General features: G+C 41.5%; 1 protein-coding gene across 2 annotated transcripts in view; it reads right to left on the bottom strand.

The window, feature by feature from the left end:
* Positions 1–868: 868 nt before the first annotated feature.
* LOC138191853 (transmembrane protein 132C) overlaps positions 869–24425 on the bottom strand; it is a 125330-nt gene continuing 101773 nt past the window's right edge. For both annotated transcript variants that reach the window (XM_069138905.1, XM_069138906.1), the window contains exons 5-9: positions 19056–19199; positions 12601–12809; positions 6593–6866; positions 4874–5065; positions 869–2698 (exon numbers count right to left, since the gene is read on the bottom strand). In XM_069138905.1, coding sequence (XP_068995006.1) covers positions 1529–2698; positions 4874–5065; positions 6593–6866; positions 12601–12809; positions 19056–19199 — 1989 coding nt within the window. In that variant the 3' untranslated portion in view covers positions 869–1528. The remainder of the gene's footprint in view (positions 2699–4873; positions 5066–6592; positions 6867–12600; positions 12810–19055; positions 19200–24425) is intronic.

Genomic DNA, 24425 nt, shown 5'->3' with positions numbered 1-24425 from the left:
AATCGACAAGTTGAATAAAACACAAATTACATAAAAGCTAAAATGCTGCTAGACTTTCATGCAGGTGTCTGGAGGGCCTCCATTCACTGCTGACTGTTGACATCTAAATGGCATCCCTAATTACACTCCAGGTAGAGCTGCCACTCGCTGAGGCATCTCACCTACTCTCTTCCAGGTAACACTGTGAGTGTTGCCGATTAACGAGCAGATCCACACTGCGGCAACGGTTATCATAATGTGAATATTTCTCTGCTTGATGGAAAATAATAACACACGCACGCACACACACACAAAACACAATCAGCCAACACTGCTGTGATGATAATAACGTTCACTGAGCAAAATGCAATTTTTCAACCCACTGCCTTTGTTTAGCAAGTTTTCGGAGATGATTATTATTTGTGCAATTATCTGCATAATAAAAGATCCATTTCCAAAAAGAAAACATTTCCCACCTTGCTTGTAATTATTACTTTTGTGAGCCTCACGCTCACCGAAGACATGGAGAGCGTATTTTGTTGCCGTTTGTCCATCAGTATGCTTTCAGTGCTCGCTATGGGACAGAGGTTAACGAGACATTAATTGTCATTTTCTTCAACGATTACACAGCAGTTTTGTTTAAAAGCTCATCATACCTGGCCGTCATGTCGGGGTGCTGTGTGCTAACAGACCAGATGAGAGTATTAACACCTTCCTCCACCTGCCGGCATTAAAAGGGAGCAGATTGTGTTGGGGGGTAAATTGCATTTCATAAAAATACTCTTTGATAAAACGATGAATGTGTAATTGGCTCCCCCTCTGCTGACCTTAAGGAATGAATGGCGTAATGATGCTGCGGTCAATAAAAGCAGATGCACAGTTTTGACATTGTTGTGTATTCCTTAAATGTTATGAAAATACAATATACAGAGTAACAATACAATGCTTTGGAGACTGTTCAGTATATACATAACAGGTCCTCTGCCTTAGTAAGGAGGATGACAATGAACCAGAAACTTCAGCTTTTTTTTTTTTTCTTTTCTTTTTTTCTTCTTTTTCAGCCACATGCAGAAATTTCTCTTGGCTTGCTTTGGCCTTTTCAGAACTCTTCCACAGATCTGACGTAAGAAATTAATATCCCCCAAAAAATGGTACAAAAGTTCCAAAGCCATTTAATGTGCACACACATTCAGAACATCTATCTAATCACGGTACTGTTTGTTTTCACATCTGTGGTCACAGGCCGTCATTGCTGCAGGTCAATCCTGGGTCCTCGTTTAGATTCTGAACCCTGTAATAATAAAATGATGATAAAAAGGTAATCATCTGATAAACAAATGAAAAAGAAACCAACTGACGTCCTCACAGTTTGTTGTTGATTTATCATCAGTCACTTGTGGAATCGTGACAGCTCTCCTAAATTGAATGACCCTTTGGCAGTTTGGAGTAAATTTCCTCCTCTTTCACCATCTGTGGGTCCACTTTCGGTTGTGACCCACTTTCCTCTGGAAGGCATAAGGGTGAGTTTGTTACAAGTGCACACTGTACATTATGCCACCTCTTTTAAAGCACTGTCATTTAACCTTTCCATGTAGTTGCGCAACTCCTTGGAGTCTCCCAGCTGCACGTCTTGGCACACCCACTTAATGTCGTGGCTGTGGCTTCCAGTCAGTGTGTTCACAGTGGGGTAGCTACTGTCTGAGGGGATGGTGGTGAACGTAGTGAACTTGACTCGCTTCCTCTTGGTGGTGGGGGAGTCTCCTTTGCTGTCCTTGGCTAGGCAGCCCGTGTCTGCCGCCCGGTGCACCTGGCTCTGCACGTGTTTCTGGGCAGAGCCTCCGTTCAGTAGGTGGCTGCCCTCCTCGAGGCCGCTACTCGAGTCCATCATGGAGGTCTGCTCCTCCTGCTGGGGCGAAAGGCTGATTTGGCTCTCCAGCAGCTCTGCCTCGTTCCCCAGCCACACCCAGTCGTGGGCGTGGTTCATGTTCTCCTGGCCCTCGATGGAGAGCTCCTTGTGGCGGTATTTGAGGGTATAGGAAATGCAGTTAATAAGAAAGACCAGGATGGCGAGGCAGAAGACCCCCAGCAGGGCGTACATGCCGATCTCTAGGTCTGTGAGCCCTCGGGCAGTCTGAATGAGGTCATCGTCCATATTGCGGCCACGGGGCAGATCTACTTGCGCAGGGAAGTCAGCAAAGTCGATTGGAATGTTCTGGCCACCATTGTCTGAAAGTTTGTCCCCATTGGGTCTGCGCATTATTGCGCTCCTTGTAGTGGTGGCTCTCCTCAACACCCCATCCTCCATGTCAGAGACAGAGCTGCCATAGTAGTGGGTGTCAATGCCCGTCCTGTCCTGGGAGGAGGAGAGCCTGCCTCTGGTGTCCATCTCATCTCCATCTGGGCCATAGTCGCTGCTCCCTCCCCTCGCGCTGTCACCGTGACCGAACTTCACCCTGACGTTACAGTTCCCCGCTGCGAGGATGCTGCGACGCTTAAACTTATGGCAGACTTCGCAAACAGTCATTTCCACCCTGACCAGCAGGCCCTGACCCTCCGCCTCCGTCATGATGACAGGCCATTTCCACGACGGGTCCTGCTGCACTGTCACCACATCTTCGTCCAGAGATGTGGCCGTCAGGACAAAAAAGTCAGAATTGTAGAGGTCTAGCGGAGCCACAGAGCCGTCACTAAACTGCAGCCAGGCGCTGATCAGGGCCTCCTGTGGAAATACAAACACATAAAAAGAGAGAAAGGAAATAGTCAGTGACGCAAGACAACATATGGACCTTTTGCATTAAAAAGGAATGAAAATGATGGTGTAAAAATCCAAGCTGATTTCATGGAAAAAGACAGGCACAGGTTATTTTTTTATATATTAGCTCTGGAAATTGCAAGGCCTCTTTTCTGGGTACTTACAACTTCACCTAGATGGTGTTCCTGTTGATTATTTACATTTAATGTGCCTTTTGTCAGGGCACCATATACACACAGTGTATATATGGAGGTTTCTACTTGTGGATAACATTGCGAGTCAAATATAAGCTTACTGGGTTGCACGGTTCTGCTAACTCAGTGGCTATTCTCTATAAGGTGATAGGATACAGATACAGATTAAAAGAGACCAGAAAGGATCAAACAGTAACATTAAACATTGTTCATGCGAATGAAGATTTGCCACACACGGGCGTCTCGAGGCCGCCTTCTACTGCAGTCTCACAATTTGCCTTTTAATGTCGCCGAAGGACAAATCCCCAAAGGCGCACGAGTAGATCCCTGCAGTGGTCTGTCAATGCTTCCCAATTACTGACACCAGAGGACTTACAGTGCAGTGCTGCCTACTTATCTTCACACTGTGCGTGAGATCGGGCAGATAAATGTCCTTCGCTTCCTTCCTCAGTTAGAGGAAGAGGAAGAGGGGGGCAGTTAGAGAAGACGATGGGCAGATCAAAGAGGCTTCAACAAGAGAAGCCACGGCAAATTAGAAAGAGAAGCAGAATATAAGAGAAAAGCCAAGTTTGGACTGTACATATTCTTGTACTGTAGCTGTGATGGTGCGTTTGCATGCTGAGATTAAGCTTCTGTTTCTATTAGATACTGAAGGAAAAACATTCTGTCACACTTTGGCTTTCAAGCCTCAGAGTTAAGACGGTTAGGGAAAGTGTTGAACAAACAGTCACGTGAACACCAGCACATGCACAGTGAAGCTTTCTTTACGTGTAGAATTTCTCATCCAAGGACCCTGATAGTGTGAAATGCAGTCTGGAGGTGAGTGTGTTGTTTTGGAAACACACTATGAAAGGCGGAAAATGCAAATCTTTGGTATCAGCAGATATCTAAAAGAAAAATCAGTTATTCATCAAAAGAGAAATGATTTAATATGCTAGGAGATAATAATTATTGCGTAAAACAAATTACCATCATCATCTGTAATAATTGGATCCGGCTAAATGGTGTGCAAATAATTTCTGGTCTTTGTTTTTTATCTATTGGATAAGAATCACCACTCATTTTTATAAACAAGGCTTTGTATTAAATTGTGGATAATAGAACAAAATTTGAATTTAGGCTTGAGTCTCTTACACACGATGCTGCACCAAATAATTATCTTCATTATTACTTAACCTGCTGATTGTCCTCTCGTTCTCTCCATTAATTGCTTTGTCTGTGAATTGTCAGAAAGCAGAGGAAAAGTACACTATAATTTCCTGCAGCCTAAGGTCATGTGAATTTGATGATCATTATGCAGTAATAGATCATGCCATGTTTAGATGGAAAGAATATATTGCTTCTGGTTAAATATACTCTTTGCTTGGAGTTTGTCTTAAAATTAAGAATTAACAAAACAAACTGGTAATTTGAGGTCTGATTTGTACTTAACTTTTATATTGTATTTGAACAATGTTCAAAATATTCTGTTTACTATTAGGTATGACCAGCGTTTTCCTTTTCCTGGCCTTGAGGGGGCCGCCAACCATATTGGTAAGTTTGGTGCAAAATGAAATACAAAAATGTACACAGGCTACAACTCCATAAAATATTGTAGCACTCGGATTGCAATCAAATTAAAGGAAAAAGCTTTCCCACGTGGCCCGGAGGAGAGAGAGAACTGATCGAATATAATCCCTAGCACTGATTATAATTCCTCTCCCCCCAAACCACCCTGGCCTATCCTGCCCCCCAAAAGAAGTCAAACTAGGGGAAACGCTGGGTATGAATAAGGAAATCAACAAATCATCCTTTTCAAGAAGCTGGAACCCTCAAATATTTGCAATTTTTGTTAATAAAATTACAAAATCCATTAGTATATGAAAGGACGAAAGGATTCTGTCCTTCTTTTAATTGATTAATCATTAAATCATTCCCGCTGTACTTCTGCGTACGACAGCATCCAGACCTGTTTGGGGCTCTGCAGAACCTCCTGTGTGGTGGTAGTAGCTAGGATCGCTCTGTTGCTGCCAGCGCTGAGCTGCAGGCTCATGGAGAGGCCCGTCACCAGCTGCACACCCAACTCGGTGATGGTCACTTTGTCATCCACCACTGTGATAGTCTTCTCTGCCAGGATTGAGTCTGACAAAGGAGACAACACCTAAGAAAGAAGACAGTGAAGAAGAGGAGGAAAGAAATCACAGATTACAACCTTCAAGTAATTATAACAGGAAAAAGATGCACGTTAAAATTTCTTGCTTCCTACTAATTCCTAACAAATGTGTGATTGTGGTAACGTGTGACATTGTGGTATGAAGAATTACAGGTGTGTTACTTTACAATCCAATGTATAACCGGCTCATAAAAGCCTTTTCATTTCCTGCTATTAACACTCGGAGTGGGGAAGTTCTTTTTCAAGAGAAATCCGCAGCATTGGCAAACAGCTGAACAGAGAATACGAAAATTAAAACAGAAATAAGTCACCACTGGTCACATTGTGTGTTTGACAGGGGATTCCTGGCAAGTAGTATGCAAAACCATCACATAAATCAGCATCTAGCAGTGAAGATGTCAGCGACATGAAAAAAAAGCAGATTACCTGGAGTTACAGGTGATTTAAGAAAATGCTTTTCCGAGTGTTTCATCTAACATAAAAGGCTTAAAAGCTCCTGCGCAATATGCAAAATGATACACAAAACCTTCATTTTATTTTATCTCTTACTCAGGCTGGGGAGATCAAACAGGGACTCAACTTGGCTGCCATTCAGCCCCTAAACCTCCTGTAGGTAAGAATCCATTCCCTTTGATTAATACTGGTAATCTGGAGGAGAGGCACACTTTAACCTCAAAACAGGAGCAGGAAGTCTAACTGAGCGTGTGATCAACGCCACGTGAGCTACGCGTGACTTCCTCCGAATGAAAACCCTTTTAAACGTCTCCTCGTGCATCAGTCAACGTGATGCATGGCAGAGTTAGTCGCAGCTGTCAGACCTCCGCTCTCGTTATGCTTTTCCGGTTTGTGCTTTGTTCTGTGCGAGCGTGCGGAGGGTTTGCAGACAGACAGACAGGCGAGTCCTCGACACTGGGATGCAGATCCCACTCTCACAGATGTCATTAGGGGGTTGATATCCATTTGGTTAGCGTGAAGAGGGCTGACAAACCGAAGGGCCGAGGACCCACTCGCTGCTGAGAGCCTGAAACACAGGCTGTGACACACCAGTGAGCACCTGTCTGCTCAGGACAAAAGGAGGTGTGAGTCAAGCCCTGGCAGTGACGTTGGCAGCTGCTGTTGTCCTTGGAAAAAAAACAACATGTTCTTGTTCCTCCAGTTTATTATTCGAACATGTTGTTTTTTTTGTTTGGCAGAATAATGACCACAGTAAAGCTGAGAAAAGTCTTCATTTAGGTTTATACACTAATGTTTGGTGGTAATCTGGATAATAAACTGAAGCAACACGATTGGAAGCAGGCAACAATCTCTGGCCTCGATTTGAATAGACACAAATCAAACGCTAAATTGACATACGCTTCCTAACACCTGTATCATGACCAATGCCGTGAGCATCGGGTAAAGATACGAGCTGAGACCTTCTTTTTTTTTGGCCCGCATATTTGTGGAGCCGTTAATTGTAAGTTGTTAGCATGTGCAGTTGACTGCAGTGACGCGTTAAATGAAGACATGGTGTACCTGTATAGTGGTCATCCCTACGTCGAGTCCCACCAGTATCCTTCTGTCCAGGAGCTGTGCAATCTGGGGATCCTCTACCTTCAGGAAGTCCCACACGAGCTCTGTGATGTCCACCTGCCAATCCGTGCCCAGCATGAAGCTGGTCTGCCCTCGAGGATCAGCTGACTCGGCTACAAAATGGGTCAGGACTTTGACCATGGCGTGCTGGTACTGTAAAGTGCAGCTTCGTCCTCGCCTGTCTTCATCGTCCTCATCCTCGCTGTCCCGTGTGGACCTGCCAAAAAAAAAATAAGAACCTGATGTGCTAACATGGAATATATATATATATATATTTTCTTTAGCCCTGCTGGCGGCATGCCTTATGAGATGGCAGCGCCGGTTGATCCACTGCCTCAGTCCAGACTGAGAAACAGCGACTTACCACTCCAAGGTGCTCTTACTACTGACGATACAGTTCTTCATACTTTAGGCAATTTGATAGAGACACTCATGGTCCGCAAACAATAAACGGCACAACTTTGAAGATAGTTTCACTTTGAAACAATAATACTTTTTTTAAATACTGATTCTGTATAATTTATTTTAAGAAAAAGAAAATTTGATTATTCATGATGGTACAAATCTTTAGTTTTCATGCAGCTTAGGGGGGAGAGAGTGTAACCCAGGTTGTTTTCTGTACCAACAATTTATATGTCCCCTGAAAATGGCTCACATGCAAGCTTTTGCTAGACACTAAAATGTACTAATGTAGCCTCTGTAGACTGTAGACGTTAGCTAGCTGTCTGTGCACAGACAAGCCTCCAGTTACTGCAGCGCACGGGACTCAGGCAGATATGTGTCCAAAAATGTCTTTGAACAGAGTGAAGTTAGGAATTGTAATGTAAGATTTACCAAAGTTGAAAGTCAGTGAGCTGAACTATTTTGACAGGCCACCCGAGTGGATGCTTCACATGGTGAACGCTGTGGCTCACTGATGCTGATTATATTTACTCCTGTGTAAAGGCAGCAAAAGCTGCGTGTTAAAACAAAAATGTGTTGAGGTCAATGTAGCCTGGCTTTCGAAACTGAGTATCAAATGACAAAGCTTTTTTCAATAGTAGACAGTATCGAAACAATTCGGTAGGTGCCATAAAAGGTTTGAAGTTTTGTTAACCTGCCCTTCATTCATATTTCCCTCAAGTGTAAGAATTTTTGGTTATTCCTTATTTCAGATCCAACATCAGGCCACAAATGGAATTTGTCCAATTATTTGTTTTATGACAGGTCATAAAACACCTTCATCAGTCCTTACTGTCCTTTGTGTTTGGGTCTCATAATCTAATTTAAACATGCTGATATCAACAAGTTTGCAGAATCTGTCTTGTTCATCATGTATGCCATATATATGTATGGCAAATATTATTTTGTCGATATATTACATTGATTGCCAGAATTCAGTGCACTTGGTGCTTCTTGCTATATTACAGTCGAAAACGATCTAGAATCTAAAATATTCATTTTGCACTGAAGTTTGGTTTGTAGATTGCCAACAGCGTTCAAAGTTGAACTGATCTCAGTCAGACACAGATTGATGTGACTCATACGGGCATGTTTACCCAACGATCATCATGTTATGATACAATGTTGTTGATTAAACCAGTAAGAGACGATCAATCCAGTGAATGGCTATCATTTTTCTTTCTCAGTGTCTCTCCTCCACCATTTCTGAGCACCCGGTCTGGATTGTGAATGTGCACACACCTCCTTACTGCTTTACTTAATGGCGTCTGTGATTGCTCTGTTGCTAGCAAATCTAATTTTATTACTTTAGGCAACAAATCAGCCAACAGAGGCACGACTCATTCTCACCAGGAAAATTGTTTTAAGTATGACAAACTGGGTTTAAACGGTTACAATACAGCTACAATATCATTAGATTTTGCCCATAACTGCTTTTTTTTTTTTTTTTTAATTTTTGCTTCCACAAACGCCTTTTTAAAAACAACAAATAAAGCACACTGGGATGTTGAGAGAGCAATGTTTGAACGGTTGATTTGGGAGAATAAATGCTGTTACAGCTCTTCAGTCTCACACGGGGGCACAGTCAGGATACTTACAAACAGAAAAGTGCTTTGTCAACACAGCTATTAATCATAAACTGTACTACAGACTTAAATCCACCTTTCTGTCTAATCATCGTCATTTGTTCCCCTGTCTCTCGTTCTCACACACATACACCCACACCCACACACTAGTAAAGGTTGAGATCATGATAAAGGGGAGAAGAAAAGAAATTCATCTCTTAAACTGTTTTTCTTGCGATTATCCGCTCTGCTTGGCTCTTTCTGTCTGAATCCCCTGAGAAATCTGGCTGCATGCGAAGTCGTGGGAATAGAGATGTTAGTTGCATGCTCCAGAGAAAGAGCCAAGAGTACAGAGAGCTTTAAAGTTAAGACCTAAAAGCTTTGCTGGTGGGACTGATTTCACATGCAACTGAATGACAGCCATTAACAGAAGAAATTGTTCTGCTGTGAATATTGAAACACTAAAAGAAAACCGACATATTTAGAGTTCATGGCATCATCACAATTACAATTAACAAGCCAAGTGACAAAATCCCCAACTCAAACGGTGACGGTGTGACGAGGACATACTTGTATTAAGTCTCTTTAAGTTTTGACTGTATTGTGGCATCCAAATACAAATCACATTTTACTATAACTTTTTGCTATAGTTTCACTAAGACCATAATTTACTAAATGTTTAACTTTATTGTCTTTACGGCTGAGTCTTGCAACTTCAAAGCCCCTGAAAATATCAACATATCTCCCTACAACTTGAACCAATCCGCCTGATTGGTGCACAGAAGAATGTGACATCATGTTTTTCGAACTAGGTTGCAGCTAGCTCCAACCTGTGAGATTAGCACAAAGAAAGACAAAAAAACTCAAATCTCAAATGGCCACAATTTGTATAACTTTGGCAAAAAACAGTGTGATCATCAATTGCAACAAGAAGCTACTCGGGAGGAAAGGTTGTTAATACTGGCGTGGCCGATCTGCCCTAGAGGTATAACAACATGTTTGTTTGTTAGTTTTTGCAGGATTTGACCTTCACCACTTATCCAAGTACCCCACATTGAAACTGAAAGAAATTCAACTTTATCAATGAGGAATTCCTTGGCGTTTTGGGAGCAGAATACCAAAAGGGGAAATTAAAGTACATCAGTCCAGGCTTATTAGCCAAAGTCCGATCACTGTGTAATGCATGGCTGGATGTCTGTCGATCCTGCGTTTGTCCTTCGCATAACTTTGCTGACAGTGTTTGTATTTTAAAAGTTATATTCTAACACTACTACAGAAATGTTTGCTCCACTAGATTTGTTGTTTCTATGCAGAACACGCTGCCAAAGTCCCCGAAAAGGATGGAGGTATTTGAGTCATTCTCGCCAACAATATTTTACGTTTTATGAAATGCAAGCAGCTTCCTCCCTGAGTCACCTTCCAATTCACATAAACATGAAAAAGCTATCAGCGGCATAAAATCGAACATTTGCTCAGATGCGTCGTTTATTCCAACAGACTGACAAGGTTTGTAACTCATGAATTTGTGATCAAACATTCATTGGTCTTTCAAATTTCTGTTCTGCTTTCATAAATCACTGTTCTTTAATATCTCTTTCTCTCTCCACTCATTCACATATTAAAATGCAGGAGAAAAAAAAAAATCACCTGCCAATAATTTCAGGCATGATCTTATTATTCCAAAGGCAGTAATCAAAAGTTTCTCACCAAATGAATGCTTTGGTTAAATCCCTTTGTGAGTGGTTTTTGAGTGTAAACAGTTAGTTGACATTCAAGGTTAATGAGATTGTAAATAGCACTGATTTTTACAAATTATGTAGACATATTGACTGAATCAGCATTGAAGCACTACATTTATAAGGGCATTTATAGATGCTGATATCAGTCAGGTGTAATGGATTCAGGAGTAAACAAGCTGATAGTGAAGTCCGACCATTTTAGCTCCAGTATAAAGCTGATATGCCGATGCCTGTGCAGCCATCTCAAAATCTAATTTAAGGTTAATCTAATAAACAAATCGTACTCAGTGCCGCGAACAACCTGCTTAACAAAGCAATTTTTCTTTCCGCTTCATTCACTTTCAAGCCCAGCTCAGACTTCAGACGAGATGCTGCATATTAATGCATGTGACATGCTTATTTTTGTTTGTGCCCTGTGGATGGTGTGCTGGATATGTTTTGGCATTTTGGTGCATTGTATTTTCTGCTACAATAACGTGACGAAGGTCATTTGGACAGAAATAGGCAGTGTTGTTTCTATATACGCAGACGCAGCTCTGTCTGACAATGTGTCTTCTGATTCTTTGAATCTTGGAGGGATTTCAATGCAGCTATTTATTTCACAGCAGAAGGAGAACAATAAGTCCAAATCATTGAATGAAAGGTAACTACAACAGAATTTTAAAGCAGTTTAACAAGTGGAAAAAGGAATCTTAATATAGATATATTAAAAGATGCGTTAAAGGAGTGGTGGATGCCTGAGTTCTACGCATACACTTAAGTTAGCTGTCTTCAAAGGCTTATCTTGTCCCTGTTTTGACAGAGCTTAGGGAGGGAAGAGGTGAGCCATACAGACAGCGTCAGTCAAAAACTGCGTACGGAGTACTTCTGCAGCTGTCCTACTAACAGGCTTGATGTCTCTTTATTTTTCATTTCTCTCTTTCCCCCCAGTATGGCCACAACTTGCGAGCCTGGTTGATAGAGGACGGTCCTGCTGCTAGCTATTGTCTGTTATTGGCTTAGTTCCTCGTGGGCTTATGAACAGTGGACCAGTGCCCATTCTCACCAACAGGCATAGTGCTACTTTGCAAGGTCACGCCTGTTATCCCCTGATAAACAAAGACGGGTGGAAGACAGCGAGAGACAAAGCTCTCTGCAGCCCATCAGCAGTGGTGCTGGCGTCAACAATGACAACACAGCTTGGCTGTCCCCACTGATAAAGGCATACCAGCACGCAGCTAAAAAAGCGACATCCTCGACAAGCCGTGGCATTAGTTGAATGCTGTACCTCTGTCACTCAAAATAAGAAGGGAGCTGGGATAATTAGAGTAGCCACACTCGTGCGTGGGATGACTCCAAGTCCAACTTCAACGCTTTTCCAGAAGTAATTACTGCAGGTAGGCTGATAGCTGCTCAATCAATTGATGGATTTCAACAGTTGCAAAGTCGCGGTGCACAGCAACGTTGGCAGAGGTGCTGCCAGTGATGAGGCCCCAGGGGAGAAGTCTGACCTCCAGACAGCTCTAATACTGTTCTGTCCTACTGACAACTAAGAGGCGCAGTGGCAGGCCACCTTAAACCAGTCGTAATGACAAGCTGCATTGCACAGGTCAGCCATTGTATTATCAGCTAAGAACCGTCAGTAAGACTGAAGTCAGGAGGAGGGGGGGTGTTCAGTCACACTTCTCATCATTATCTTATCTGCGCCATGACTGAAATAAAATGCATCACGTGGAATAAAAGCCACTCTTAAACCAAGCTACCGTGGCTGCACAAGTGGACAAAGGACTCTGATCATGAGCACTTGTATGAAACCAAGAGAAAAATCCAAAAGCACAATGCGGTTGTTTGAGAAAGGAAAAAACTAAGTGCATTTATAATATATGTTATGTATCTACTCAAAATAAAAGTTCCTCAGTGACCCTGATACAGCAATTTTATAATATTATTACATCTGGTTTACACGGCACAGCAGATGGCACAAAAATGTAAGTGTCTTAACATTTTTAAATATATAAGTGGACTTATAACCCCTCCAATTAGCAAAACAAATGCCTTCCAGTTTATTACAAACATGTGAAAACAACTTTATTTTTTTGCGTAATTCTATTTCATTGGTTGAACCCATTCTGACAAACGGTGAAAAAGATACAAGAGGGTGACTTCTGGCATAGTCTAATAGATGAGGCACAGGCCTTGCAAGTGATAAATGCATTCACTACTGTACCTCTGACTGGTGGCCATGATGGGCACCCTCCAGCCTTTGATCTGGCTCAGCTCCGTGTCAGACACCTCAATCTGGAGGGGGAGGCGCGGGATCCACACGTTGAGCTCCAGCTGAGCACTTAGGTATCCGTACGTGAAGTTCACCATCATCTTCACCTTGCCCTTCATCTCCTTGCCATTCACAAAAATATAGTCGCACCGGTCAGACACCTGCGTGGGAGGAGAGGAGAGGATTAAGAGAGACAACATTTAAAGTTGAGCTCTTCTGACAGTTACATTAGATGACTACACAGTGAATTACACAGTGCAATACACTGTACAGTATGCAATGTTGGCCGGGCCCTGCGAGTTGATTATAAGGCTTTACACTTCCAAGCTCTCCACTGATGGAGTATTCCTGTAACTACTTTGAAAAAGATGAAAGGTCCTCTATCTGCTGCACGCTCAGGAAAAGAGATAGGAGAGCAGCAAGTACATGTTTTAACCTGAGGGAAAACAGGCCATGATCTGCTGTTATTATTGTTCAGCCCACAGCTAACAGAAGAACCAACAGATGGAACTGTCTCTTGATAAAATGACCAAACTCAAAGCCATCTGTTTTTTAAATTACTTTACAAAAAGAATAAGTGGGACAATTCTGTGCTATCGAAAGGCACAACTCCTTGATGCTTTAACTCACTTGCTTTAAAGCCCCGTCTGTTGCTCCTTATTCATACTAGTGTTTGATTAATGTCCACATATCCTCTTTCTCTGTCTCTCAAAATTCCGTATGTTCCCTATGCCTGTTCAAGTACTATATAGTGTTTTTTGATGGTCTTAATAGGGATACTCAACACACACGCACGCGCACGCACGCACGCGCACGCACACACACACACACACACACACACACACACACACACACACTTGCAGAGGTAATTAATCAGTACATCTTAAACGGAGATAAGCAGTTGGGTTTTCTTCAGGCACTTTGTCAATCTTATTGATCCCATCATATAGCAGACTACTACTAGCTGGAGCCAGATAGAATTACATGGTCTGGGGAAATATCTTTTTTTCTACTTCCAAGTTATTTCTCCACTGTGAGATAAAACCACAAACAGCCATTCATCATGAAGCTGTGGCAGCAGATCCTCTGTGACCAGGAAGAAAACTTTGTGCGTGACACATTCTATTCTGTGCTTTGTGGGAGCCTCATTCACTCTTCGACTCCAGCGTGAAGCCAGCAGTAGAGTTTTTGGGGTACTGTGGAAACTTAATTTGGCCGTTTTGTATAAATAAAAGTAGATATTTAGAGATTTGCTGCATTGATTTTACAATCTGCACCGGCGCGAGCTCACTGGCTGATCTAGTAGCGTTCCTGGAAAACCTGTGCATGGTTGGATGCAATTATCATGGTGTTGGCTTGATTAAACAGTCATTAGAGACCTTCCGGTTGATTTCTTCTGCTTACATCCGTGTAGACACAATAATGTAAACAGACTGCTGCAAACTGAAGAAAGACATCAAAGAATAAACATGATGCGAGGATGTATAAATACTTTAAAAATTGGTAAAACAATTTTTACCATATTTGTATGCATTAAGGGACTGATTTACTAAAGGTTTGCTTGTGTAAAATCACGTGCAAACTTCACATTACCTGCAAAAATATGTCCAAGCTGATCTACTAACGACGTGCTGTGAGGATTGCATCTTTCAAATGTGCAATTTAACACACCTTGTCCATTTTGCGTGTTTGTCTGCATGCATATGTAATATTGGGCATTTCTACTTGAACGTGCAAAATACTGGGGCGCGAATACATACATTTAGCACCTGCAACGATATTTACTAAACCTAAAAGTAGAAATAGGAGAAGTGCTTGCGTGTGTATTTTAGTACGACTGAAAGGAACGTATTAATCAGGTGCGCAAATCTGGAGAGACGGCTGCTCTTATTGTTGTGGTGAGAAGGAGACGCAGGAAAGCAAACCATTTAAACATTTCTGAGATGTCAGAGGCAAAAAATTATTTTGACATATCGTTTGTCCAGCAATGACCTTTCTGAGTTTTTCAGTGAACTGAATGGTGATTTACAGCCAACAAGGAGGAGCCACAAAATACCAACAATGACAGAATTTTTTGCGACATTTATTGAGACTAATTCACCATCACAGAAAGAGCTGGACCTGCTGCTCAGTGTTGGTTAGAAACATCTCATCCACCATCCCGCACTGTTTGATTGCCGACGTTTTATTATTTAGCCGTTTTTTTCGCCTTTTTGTTTTTCCCACAGTATTGACTTCCTTGCTGATAATCTCATATATAGCGTTTTGTTCTTGCTATTTTTATATTTCTTAATTTCAATGGGATCAGATTTCCTTTTCCTTTTTCGGTCGCTTTGTTTTCCATTGCTGGAATCACTTCAACATATGCAAACCCCTCATTTAAATACAGGGATTTGCACCTGATATCAGTGACGTAAATATTCTTAGTAAATCACCTGCAAAACGCGTGCAAAAACAATGTGCAAAGTTTTGGAAAAAACACGCAGTTTAGTACCCTTTATTTGAGATCTTAGTAAATCAGGCCCTAAGTCTCTGGATGGGTGGTTTCCTTTTCAAGTGTTTTACTGACATTTGAGGGCACACGTGGCTGAGAGAGGACTTACAGTTTTTCAAAAACACCACTAGTGTTGATTATTACACAAATGTGTCCTTTTGTAAGGATCCAACTGGCTGGTAAGTATGGATTCCTCTCAAAATCAAAATCTAGTGCAGTTAGCCTAGCCTGCTAACGTGAACACTGATTTTAAGTAGAATATTCATGTTGGAAGCGTTGTCACAGCAGAAACAAGAAAATAAACTTACATTTCTTCGTATTGATAATTAATTTTTTTTTAGCAATCTACACAAATTACTTCACAAAAATGTATTATAACTCGAGAAGCATTTCCTTTTAGAGGGGAGGTAACCATTCTGAAATTGTACAAAAACATTATCTCCTCCGACAGCATGCTAACAAATTCAGTGAACTTTATGTCCAGAGACCGAGAAGAAGACCGGTGAAGAATCTGAAAAGCAGCAGCTGCTTCTACAGCCAACCAGAGAGCTTTACTTAAGGACTCCACAAGCCCTGCATTTTCAAGTGAACACATTCGGGATCAATGGGTATTTCCTCGATGTTATTTCAGTGAATAAAGAGAACATACAAAGTAGTTCCTTGCTCACGCTCGTGCGCTGCACAACACTGCAATGTAACCAGGACTGACGGAGTTGCTTAATGAAGCTTTTGAACATTTCTACAAGGGCGACGTCCCTCCCCTGGCTACAGTCAGTTATGGAGCAGATTGGACTCCGTCAGGGCTGCGGGTGTGACAGTGTGTTTGAACTGATAAAGATGTCAGAGGAGTCCCTGCCCCTTATCGGAGCTCGTTGTTCTCCTCTTTTTCTCTCACTATGCTCAATCTGTTGAGACTGAAGTGCCTTTGACAGCCCCTTCATCTCAGACTTCTCTTCGTTTGGACTCTGCAAACCTGTCTGCACGAGCGGGTGGGTTGCAGACTGCGTAACACCTGACTGGGCTCCATGTGTGGCTCATTATTCATATCAAATGGCGATATGAATGATCAATAAATCAGAGGCTGCTAACAAATATCATTATCAGTCTTATCTGTCTTATTTTTCGCCAAATTCATAAAAATGGTGTGACGTTTTCTGTTGTAGTAAAAAGAATTAGGAAATGAGTGTGGGATTTATTAACACAGCTGTGCTACAGTGTGTCTCATGACAGGGAAATTAACTGCCTGCTGGCATTTCTTCGATCTACTCCCAAACAATCTAAGCAGAAACAATTATGGAGAACATGGCAGCTGACATCCAGCCGTCCCAGCACATTACAGTGACGTGCTTACACCTTCCTGCTGTGCTGCCTAGTTGGCCAACATAGCCTCAAATCAATATTTTAACATAAAAGGGCATCACCTCTTAATCAGCAGCCTCTTTAACCCCTCATACACCCTCCCTGCCTGGATGTGAGCTGTGCCAAACTCAGAGTGCGACTGTCTCTGTGAATTACACAGCCTCCATCATTCTGCTTCGCAAAGTATCATAAACGTCCAGGAGGATCCGCTGCCACATTAATCAGACACATTAGGCAGCTAACGGGAGAATACTTACAGAGGACATTAAGGCTGTCTCTGGATCAAGCCCAGGAAATTAACAACTCACCAGACAGATACAATCCACAGCAGATATGAGCGATGGGAGTAGGGAGCATGAAGGTGGGGTGAGTCTAGCTCTGGCTTGTATACTTGGCAGAAGCAATTAAGCCACTCAGACTACGCTGCACAAGCTACAAAACTCACCTCAATGCAAGAGGAAGCTCTGCACATACAATTTTCGAACTGCCCTACTATTATAATTTTGTAAAATACAGAATACAGAACCGTGTTCACAACCCTCGCTCCATGGTAAGCAGGAGTTGTAAAAGCTTGCTCATAACATGACCTTCCGTTCATGGCTTCAGTGAAGATGGAATATTTTCCATGAAAACTTATAAATATACAACTGTGGGGTATGATTGTCCTGCTGTAGTCTTAACTATTCTTTTTGTGTGAACTACTAAAATATTTTTCCATTTGTACTTTCGAATTTGTAAGCACGAAGTAACCAGAGACCTGCAAGTGAATCAAAACAGTAAATTTGAGGCCACAGAGCCCAAAACATTGACCTGAATGATGCTACAACGCTGCACAGAACTGAGGGCAACTGCAGAGTTGGGTGATGATGATCCCGGGACGCGACCCCTTTCTCCTTGAAGTATTGACTTTTTGAATGACCTCGCTGTATGTAGCTGCAACATGTAAAGCTGTATAATGAGTAGTAGAGGCCCTCCTATCCTTCCAGATACACACAAACACAGCCCACACAGCTCAAACTGTGAACCCGGCAACATGTACGGGCCCTAAACTCAACTGTCAAAATGTTAATCCAGAAAAAACAAAATGTGCGTGCAAAATAATGATGGCACAGCCATATTGCTGCCTACACGTGTCAGATCAAATTAGTGTGAATAAGACAAATCTCCAAAGAGGTTTTAAAAAAACAACAACATGTGACCTGAGGTATGTCTTTTGAATTCACTGTAATTGAGGCCACAAGGAAGTAGATGCATAATTTAATGTGCACAGTGATTCATAATTCAGGTTTAATGTCACTCTGTGTTTATTTATTGCTAAATCACTAAGTAAAATTTAGATAAGTTAATAATGTTTACACACATGCCATCGCAGGCTATGATTAGAGGCGAACTTCCCTGAGCAGTAACCCTTTGACCCAGAGAGAGATGTCAGCGGCAGCTGTGGCTTTTTTTTTTTTTTTTTTAAACCTTCTTGTCGGCTTAATTTCCCTCTGAAGCACACTTAAGTGCCCCGAAGTCACGTATCAGACATGATATTCGATGTTCAATGTTCAATGTGGCAGAATATTCTCTGGTTTTCGGTTGTGTTTCATTATAACTTATTAGTGTTTACCACACGAGTTTGATCTGTTTACAATCCCTTCTTGACATGGAGCAACATCTCAGCTGTTTAGACTTGGAAATAGACCGAAGAATGATTTTTTTTTGCCTCCGGGTTTTCGTAGAGTCTTTAGGATTCTGCAGCAGAATGACTTCTTTTGTTTGCAGAGCGAAGCCACTGATACCAGGGCTCAACTTTATAACACTGTAAAGGACTTTTTACTCCGTTGCGCCTTGTGCCCCAGGTTTGAAAGGGGGGTATACAAATAAAGAAGAACTTGTCAGTAGTCGTTGCATATCAAACACACTCTTTCATGTTGTTTGCCTGTGTTTGTTTATCCTTTCTGGAGGATTTATATAGATGTGCTAAACATAGATCTTCTCATCTAATTCTAACACTTACAGTACGATTTCTACAAAGCTTCACAATATCTCCATGGTCTGAAATTATTCATTAAATGCACACATTTGTAGTAAATCCTTTTTCAGTTTTTATAGTAATTCCTGCAGGTCTTTTGAGTCTCTCTAAAAAACATGACTGACTTGAAAAGTCAAGGCTATTACTGTTAATGTAATGCACACATTTTAAATGATTCATTATTCATGTTTTAACTGATTAAATATCAACCACTTAAATGTAATTTGCTGGTAAATTACAAAATGTACAAAATGTGACATCACTTATTTTTAACCGAGATTCATTGACAAAGACCTTTTACATGCTGAACAGAAACGGAAAAGAAACAATGTCCCCATCCATTATCACATGCAGGATCCTTTTTTGCTTTTTCCTCATTGATGCTGCACAATGTTTTAGCTGCTAATGTAAAAACATTTTTTTGAATCTATGCCAGACTTTGACAAACATCAACAAAAATCTATAGAATACGGAGCAGCCGACAGCATGTTGTTTTTATGAAAGCAGAGATGCAGAGGCTTGTTTCATCTTACTGACCTTGACCACATCCTCTTCTGTCGAGCGACACTTTACTGCTTCGGAGACATCTGTAACAGAGGCGTCTACTCCAATGGTCACCACCTTCACTGGGACAGCCACTGTCTTTCCAGTCAGGACGGCGGTGTTCAAAATCTCAGAGTCCTGGAGACACAAAGGAAAACAGAGATCAACAAAGTACTGGCAGAGAGCCCAGCAGGTTTTTAATCCACCCAACAGTAACAGTAATTACCAGCTCAGAAATAATATAAAATGTATGACTTACAAGTGGTACTGAAAATGACCTCAAGAGGATCTGCACAATCACCACTGAATTAGTGATTATTGGGTAAACTGCTGTGAAGCTAGAACTGCTGCTGGGTGGACAGCTAATAAGCGATGGCAGCTGGTGAGCTCATTATCCAGGATGTTGTTACAGCAGCTGAAAGTGCATGTTTTTTCACAGAAATTTGATCGTGTTGGGTCCACTGCCCAACTGGAATTTAGTTTGAACTTCCCTTTGGGTTTTTGGTCTGTAGAAAAAAAGATAAAGTCATTTTTAAAGGTACAACATGCAGAATTTTGTTCCCATTGTTAGCTGAAATTAACCATAGATGTTTGGGAGTTATTCTAATCATTGGGAAGAAGAAAGCACCCTTTCTGATGTGCTCGTCAGCCAGCCAGCACTGTATTTGGCTAGTCAGTGGGATTATATATCAGTGGATCAAAGTTTTAGTTGGTTTAATAAATGACAGGAGAATAAAATTACAAAATTAAGAGCTGAAAAAAAAATATTATGACAGAAAATAACTTGTGCTTTTTTATACGAGAAATTCTCCATGAATCATGCTCCTTCTCTGCTCTTACACCTCATCAGAAACCCAACATGGAAGCACAACATGAAGTCACTGAGTGTTTCCAATGCCAGGGTTTATCCAGCTTTTTATTCATGTAGTTGTGGGCCAACTGCAATTAGATGACCCTCTTTGTACTCGCTGATGGTTGCTTATTACCTGCCGCTTGTGAAGTTGTAATTACATGGTAAGAGTTCTTACTAGTAGAACCTACATAATAACTTGCAGTCACTCCACAATGCCTTCGAATAAGTTTCTAAGACCGCAGAGAGAAAATGTCATGTCCACCAACATATTGTTCTTTTAGCTTTCTTGTCAAGTGGCAACCCAAAGTGACGTTACCCAATGGTTTGTGAACTGACATTTTGAAGCCTCCAAGTCTGACTTTTTGACTGCCGTCATCTTGTTCTTTTGGACCAAGAGGTGACCATGTTTGGACGTGCTGGGGAGGAGTGTGTGTGTGTGTGTGTGTGTGTGTGTGTGTGGTGGGGGAGGTGGTGGGTTGATCTGACTGAGAACCTGAGGGCACTACGCCGGCCCACCTATATCGTCAACCATATACTGAAACATACCTCTCTTTGAGGCCTATTATCTAAATAATAAAGGAAATATTTTCAGAAGGAACACCAAAACACTGATCAAAGGGAAGGTATCTAATGTAATGACACCACAATGACAAATGTAAAACATTTACTGAAGTTATATTTCCTGACAGAAGTTGACACTTTTTGAATGGGCATCTGTTAAAGCTAAAGATTTTTAGAGGCCAGCCACTATTGGCCCTCAGTGGTTTTGCATTTTAAGGCACTTTTGCTTTGCCTTCACTTTTCAGACCTTGAAACTATATCCATTTTTAGATAGATTTGATGTGCCTTGTTCATAAAATGACAAAAAATATAATTACTGCATTTTGCCTTTTTATGGGAGAATAATATATTCAACACATAGTTTATAAAAATCATAGTGAAACTTAACCCGCCAAGACTAGTCAGGGCCATCTTGTGTAAATGAGTACTTACTGCCCAATCAGTCTTAACAAGGCTCTATGTAAAAAAAGCACCAAATGCTACCTGACTCTGGACTGCCATGGAGGTACTCTCAGTAAATGTAAATGACCTCAGTGGTCTCAACAGTCCTGGTTCTTTAAGTTTAATGGCACAGCTTCATTACTCAGAACAGAACTCTTAACCTTTCATTACAGATACACACATATATCTCTCTCTCTCTCTCTCTCTCTCTCTCTCTAACATTCACACGCACACGCACACGCACACACACACACACACACACACACACACACACACACACACCGGTATTGTCACAGAAGATAATTGGGGCCAATTAAGATAAGTCCGAGGTAACTTTTTCTCTCTACAGTTAGCAATGCACATTGGATTGTCCCTTCTGTCTATTCAGCCCAAAGAAATTGCACTTCAATTATACAAATTGCTACAAAACCCTGGGCACCACAGTAAATAGCTGCTATCGAGGTCAAAGTCTACTTTTCAGTCGTCGTACTGTACAACAGACACACTTCTTGCAATTGGTGAACTGAAATGACTTTAGCTAATTGTAAAGCATGACAAAAGCCTCTCATTGCAAGCTGTTTTTGTTCTGCTACTTGCATGGTCTTACACAAAAGCCCTGCTCCAATTTCCTTATTTTCAAAAGGCGGCAACCCCAAGGCATCCATCTTTGTCCCCACTGTATTGAAGCTCTGCCAGCACTGAAGACGTTTAGCCACTATTATTTTTCTTTTAACAGAGAAATCTAACTCTGTTGAATTAAATGTCACATTTGTTTCGAGTAATATCACTAAACCTGACAAGCACAGACAGGCCCCATCTACAGTGTCTTACTTCCTGTCTTTATTCATGTGTGTTTGCACACTGCTCCGTCAACTTGGTTTCTAAAGGCTTCCCCTTGTGTTTGTGAGCTTGCAAATTGGACTTATACAAAAAAAGAGAGAAAAGGAGGATTAAGTTTGATTGAAAGCAGCCTGGTCGTTTGTAAGACTATTCAGCTTTGGAGTGAAATGATTATTAGCTGAGCCAAGAGATACCAATGAATCACAAAAAACACTTAATCTTCAAATGGCTTTTCATTACAATTTTATAGACTGTGACAATGTTTTATAGCAATATAAACCCCCCTCTCACTGTGCCGCTGACTTTGATTCAATTCCCCTAAAATTGAGGATTGCTGTAAATTAATTCCATGTCTGCTGGGATTCCTCCATTTCCAGAGGGTCATCTATAATACATGATGGGGTAAATGGTTGGGACCTGGTGAAAGCAGAGGCTAATGTTAGATTACAGCAGCTGGAAATGACCCAGCAGGTTAAGAGCAACAGAGAGCAGAGCCTGGCAGTAATAAGCCACAGCGGGATCCCACGATAATGCATCGTGGTCCACACACTCCGCCATAGACAGCACAATTAAACACAAAATGGAGACCAGTGGTGCATATCAGCAGCTTAAAGCAGTCCGAATGAAGTCACAATGAAGTATGGGTCCATAAAACTGGAAACATTTGTCCATCAGCTGATGAGTTTGTATTATGTCAGTTTCTTATTTTAGATTGTGGGTATCCTAAAGGGAAATGCAACAAAAATATATTATAACAGTAGCTCTGTAACTTCTTTGCTTTTATGGCACTTTATTTTAGAATATTAAACGGAGCTACATGAAGCATTTGTGATTATTTATGAGCTGCTTGCAGAATGTAAAGATGTTAATAAGCACCATCACATCAGAAAGGACAAGATCTAATAAAGAACTAATAGAAGCCCTTGATAACAAGCTGCCTGTATGGTTTATATGCAGTCATAAACCTATCTTCCTTAGTATCAAATAATAACCCAGCACATTACACATCCATTGCAGGATAGCTGGAGCCTGTTGGGAATGTACTCGTTTGCTCAAGATTATGGCATGTTATTTCAAGATTAATGAGGCCGTGGATTTTCCATGACACACAGTGCATGTTGTATGTCGGAAAATACAAGGCAGTCTTGCTGCAAAATAATGCACAATGACGTGTGTCATAACTGTAAATGTCTGAATGAATTACTTCACCATATATATATATATATAGAGCAGTGTAAAAATATTTTACACTGCTCTACACGTAATTTTATATAAATAAAGGATCTGAATACTTTTTCATCCACCGCCTCCAGTATGGAATTTATACAGATGAGAATGATACAAAAGCCTTCATTAAAATCTTAAAAGACATTTCTGATTAACGTGCATGTTCATTTGATTGTCACCTGTTTGTGATTTACTTACTAGCCAATCTGCCCCCTCGAATCCTACAGATAGGAGTCTATCTGTTCAATAATCTGTGAGAGAAGTGCTTGTCTGCTTTATCAAGGATCTCTCTGTTAGCATTCAGCACGCTGCTGTGGCTGGTAATATGTTCTGGGCTGTAATTTCTGCCTGTGCCTCGGCTGGATCTGAAAATAAGTGAGATTTATGGTGTCAGCCTGAGTGACACGGGCAGCATGCGAAGTAGCAAATCTGGCCATTCTGGTGTGGCGATTAGCTTCTGCCTCCCTTCGCCCTGCACTAACACATCCACATTCTGACCCCAGCATCCCGGCTACAGGTACAAATGAACAGGTCAAACACAGTGTTGAGTTGAGGATTTTTGGGGGCTGCATTATTCATGGTGTAGCAGAACAAAGAGAGGGTGGTGCACCTGTTTATGTCAGCCCGGCACTGTTGCTGTTGTCCTAAAGCCAACAGGCTGTCGCGATGAACCACAATGCCTGAGCTGAAACCTCTAATCCTAATAAGACAAAACACCTAATCTGGTGCTTTTACTACCGTGATCGATGACTTGTCATTGGACACGAGTCTCATTATGATGCTGCATGTCATTTCAAGAGCAAAAGCATTAAAAGGGCAATGAAGTATGCCAATAGTCAGCCAATTTATAGTAAATGAAATATTCATAGTTCTGATAAACATTTTCATCCCTTGGCGATAAAATATGCATACGTGTGAGGAAGTTAGAATGGGAGGGCATGGATAGTGAATAATAGGATGTAGACATTAAATGCCACTCAGACAGTGTCCTGGAGCTATTAAGCAGACTAAAAGAGACGCGTCCTTTCATCAGTTCTTCTCTCCATATTGTGCAATGCTCAATGTGGCACTTCCTCCCCTCTATTCCAGTGGGCGTTTAATTGGCTAGAAGCGAGAAACATGGAGGAGAGTGGGAATAAAGGCCTTGGTAGCACCATGCAGAGCGATACATCACGGCATGACAGCGCATTGAAGTGGTGGGATGGTTGTGAAGCCAACACACTGCCTTTTAATGAGGGCCTCACTCTTGCTCCCCTTTCTTTTCTCTTCCCTCTCTTGCTCCTCCAAGAAAGAACCAGTTACTCTCCTGTCTTCATTTCCCCCTTTTTCCTTGTTTCTTCCTGGGTGATGGGATAAAGGCGGCTGCAGTGTGCAGCATACCGGGGCCCATCTCCATTTGGCGGTCATCCTTCGCTGCCTCCTAAAACACCATCTAACTGCTT

Source organism: Embiotoca jacksoni, unplaced genomic scaffold (assembly GCF_022577435.1).
Source record: "Embiotoca jacksoni isolate LCO1_2020_lvr unplaced genomic scaffold, fEmbJac1.0.p SCAF_8, whole genome shotgun sequence".
Lineage (NCBI taxonomy): Eukaryota > Metazoa > Chordata > Actinopteri > Embiotocidae > Embiotoca > Embiotoca jacksoni.
The sequence above is the reverse complement of the archived record's forward strand: the minus strand, read 5'-3'. Positions and strand labels throughout refer to the sequence as shown.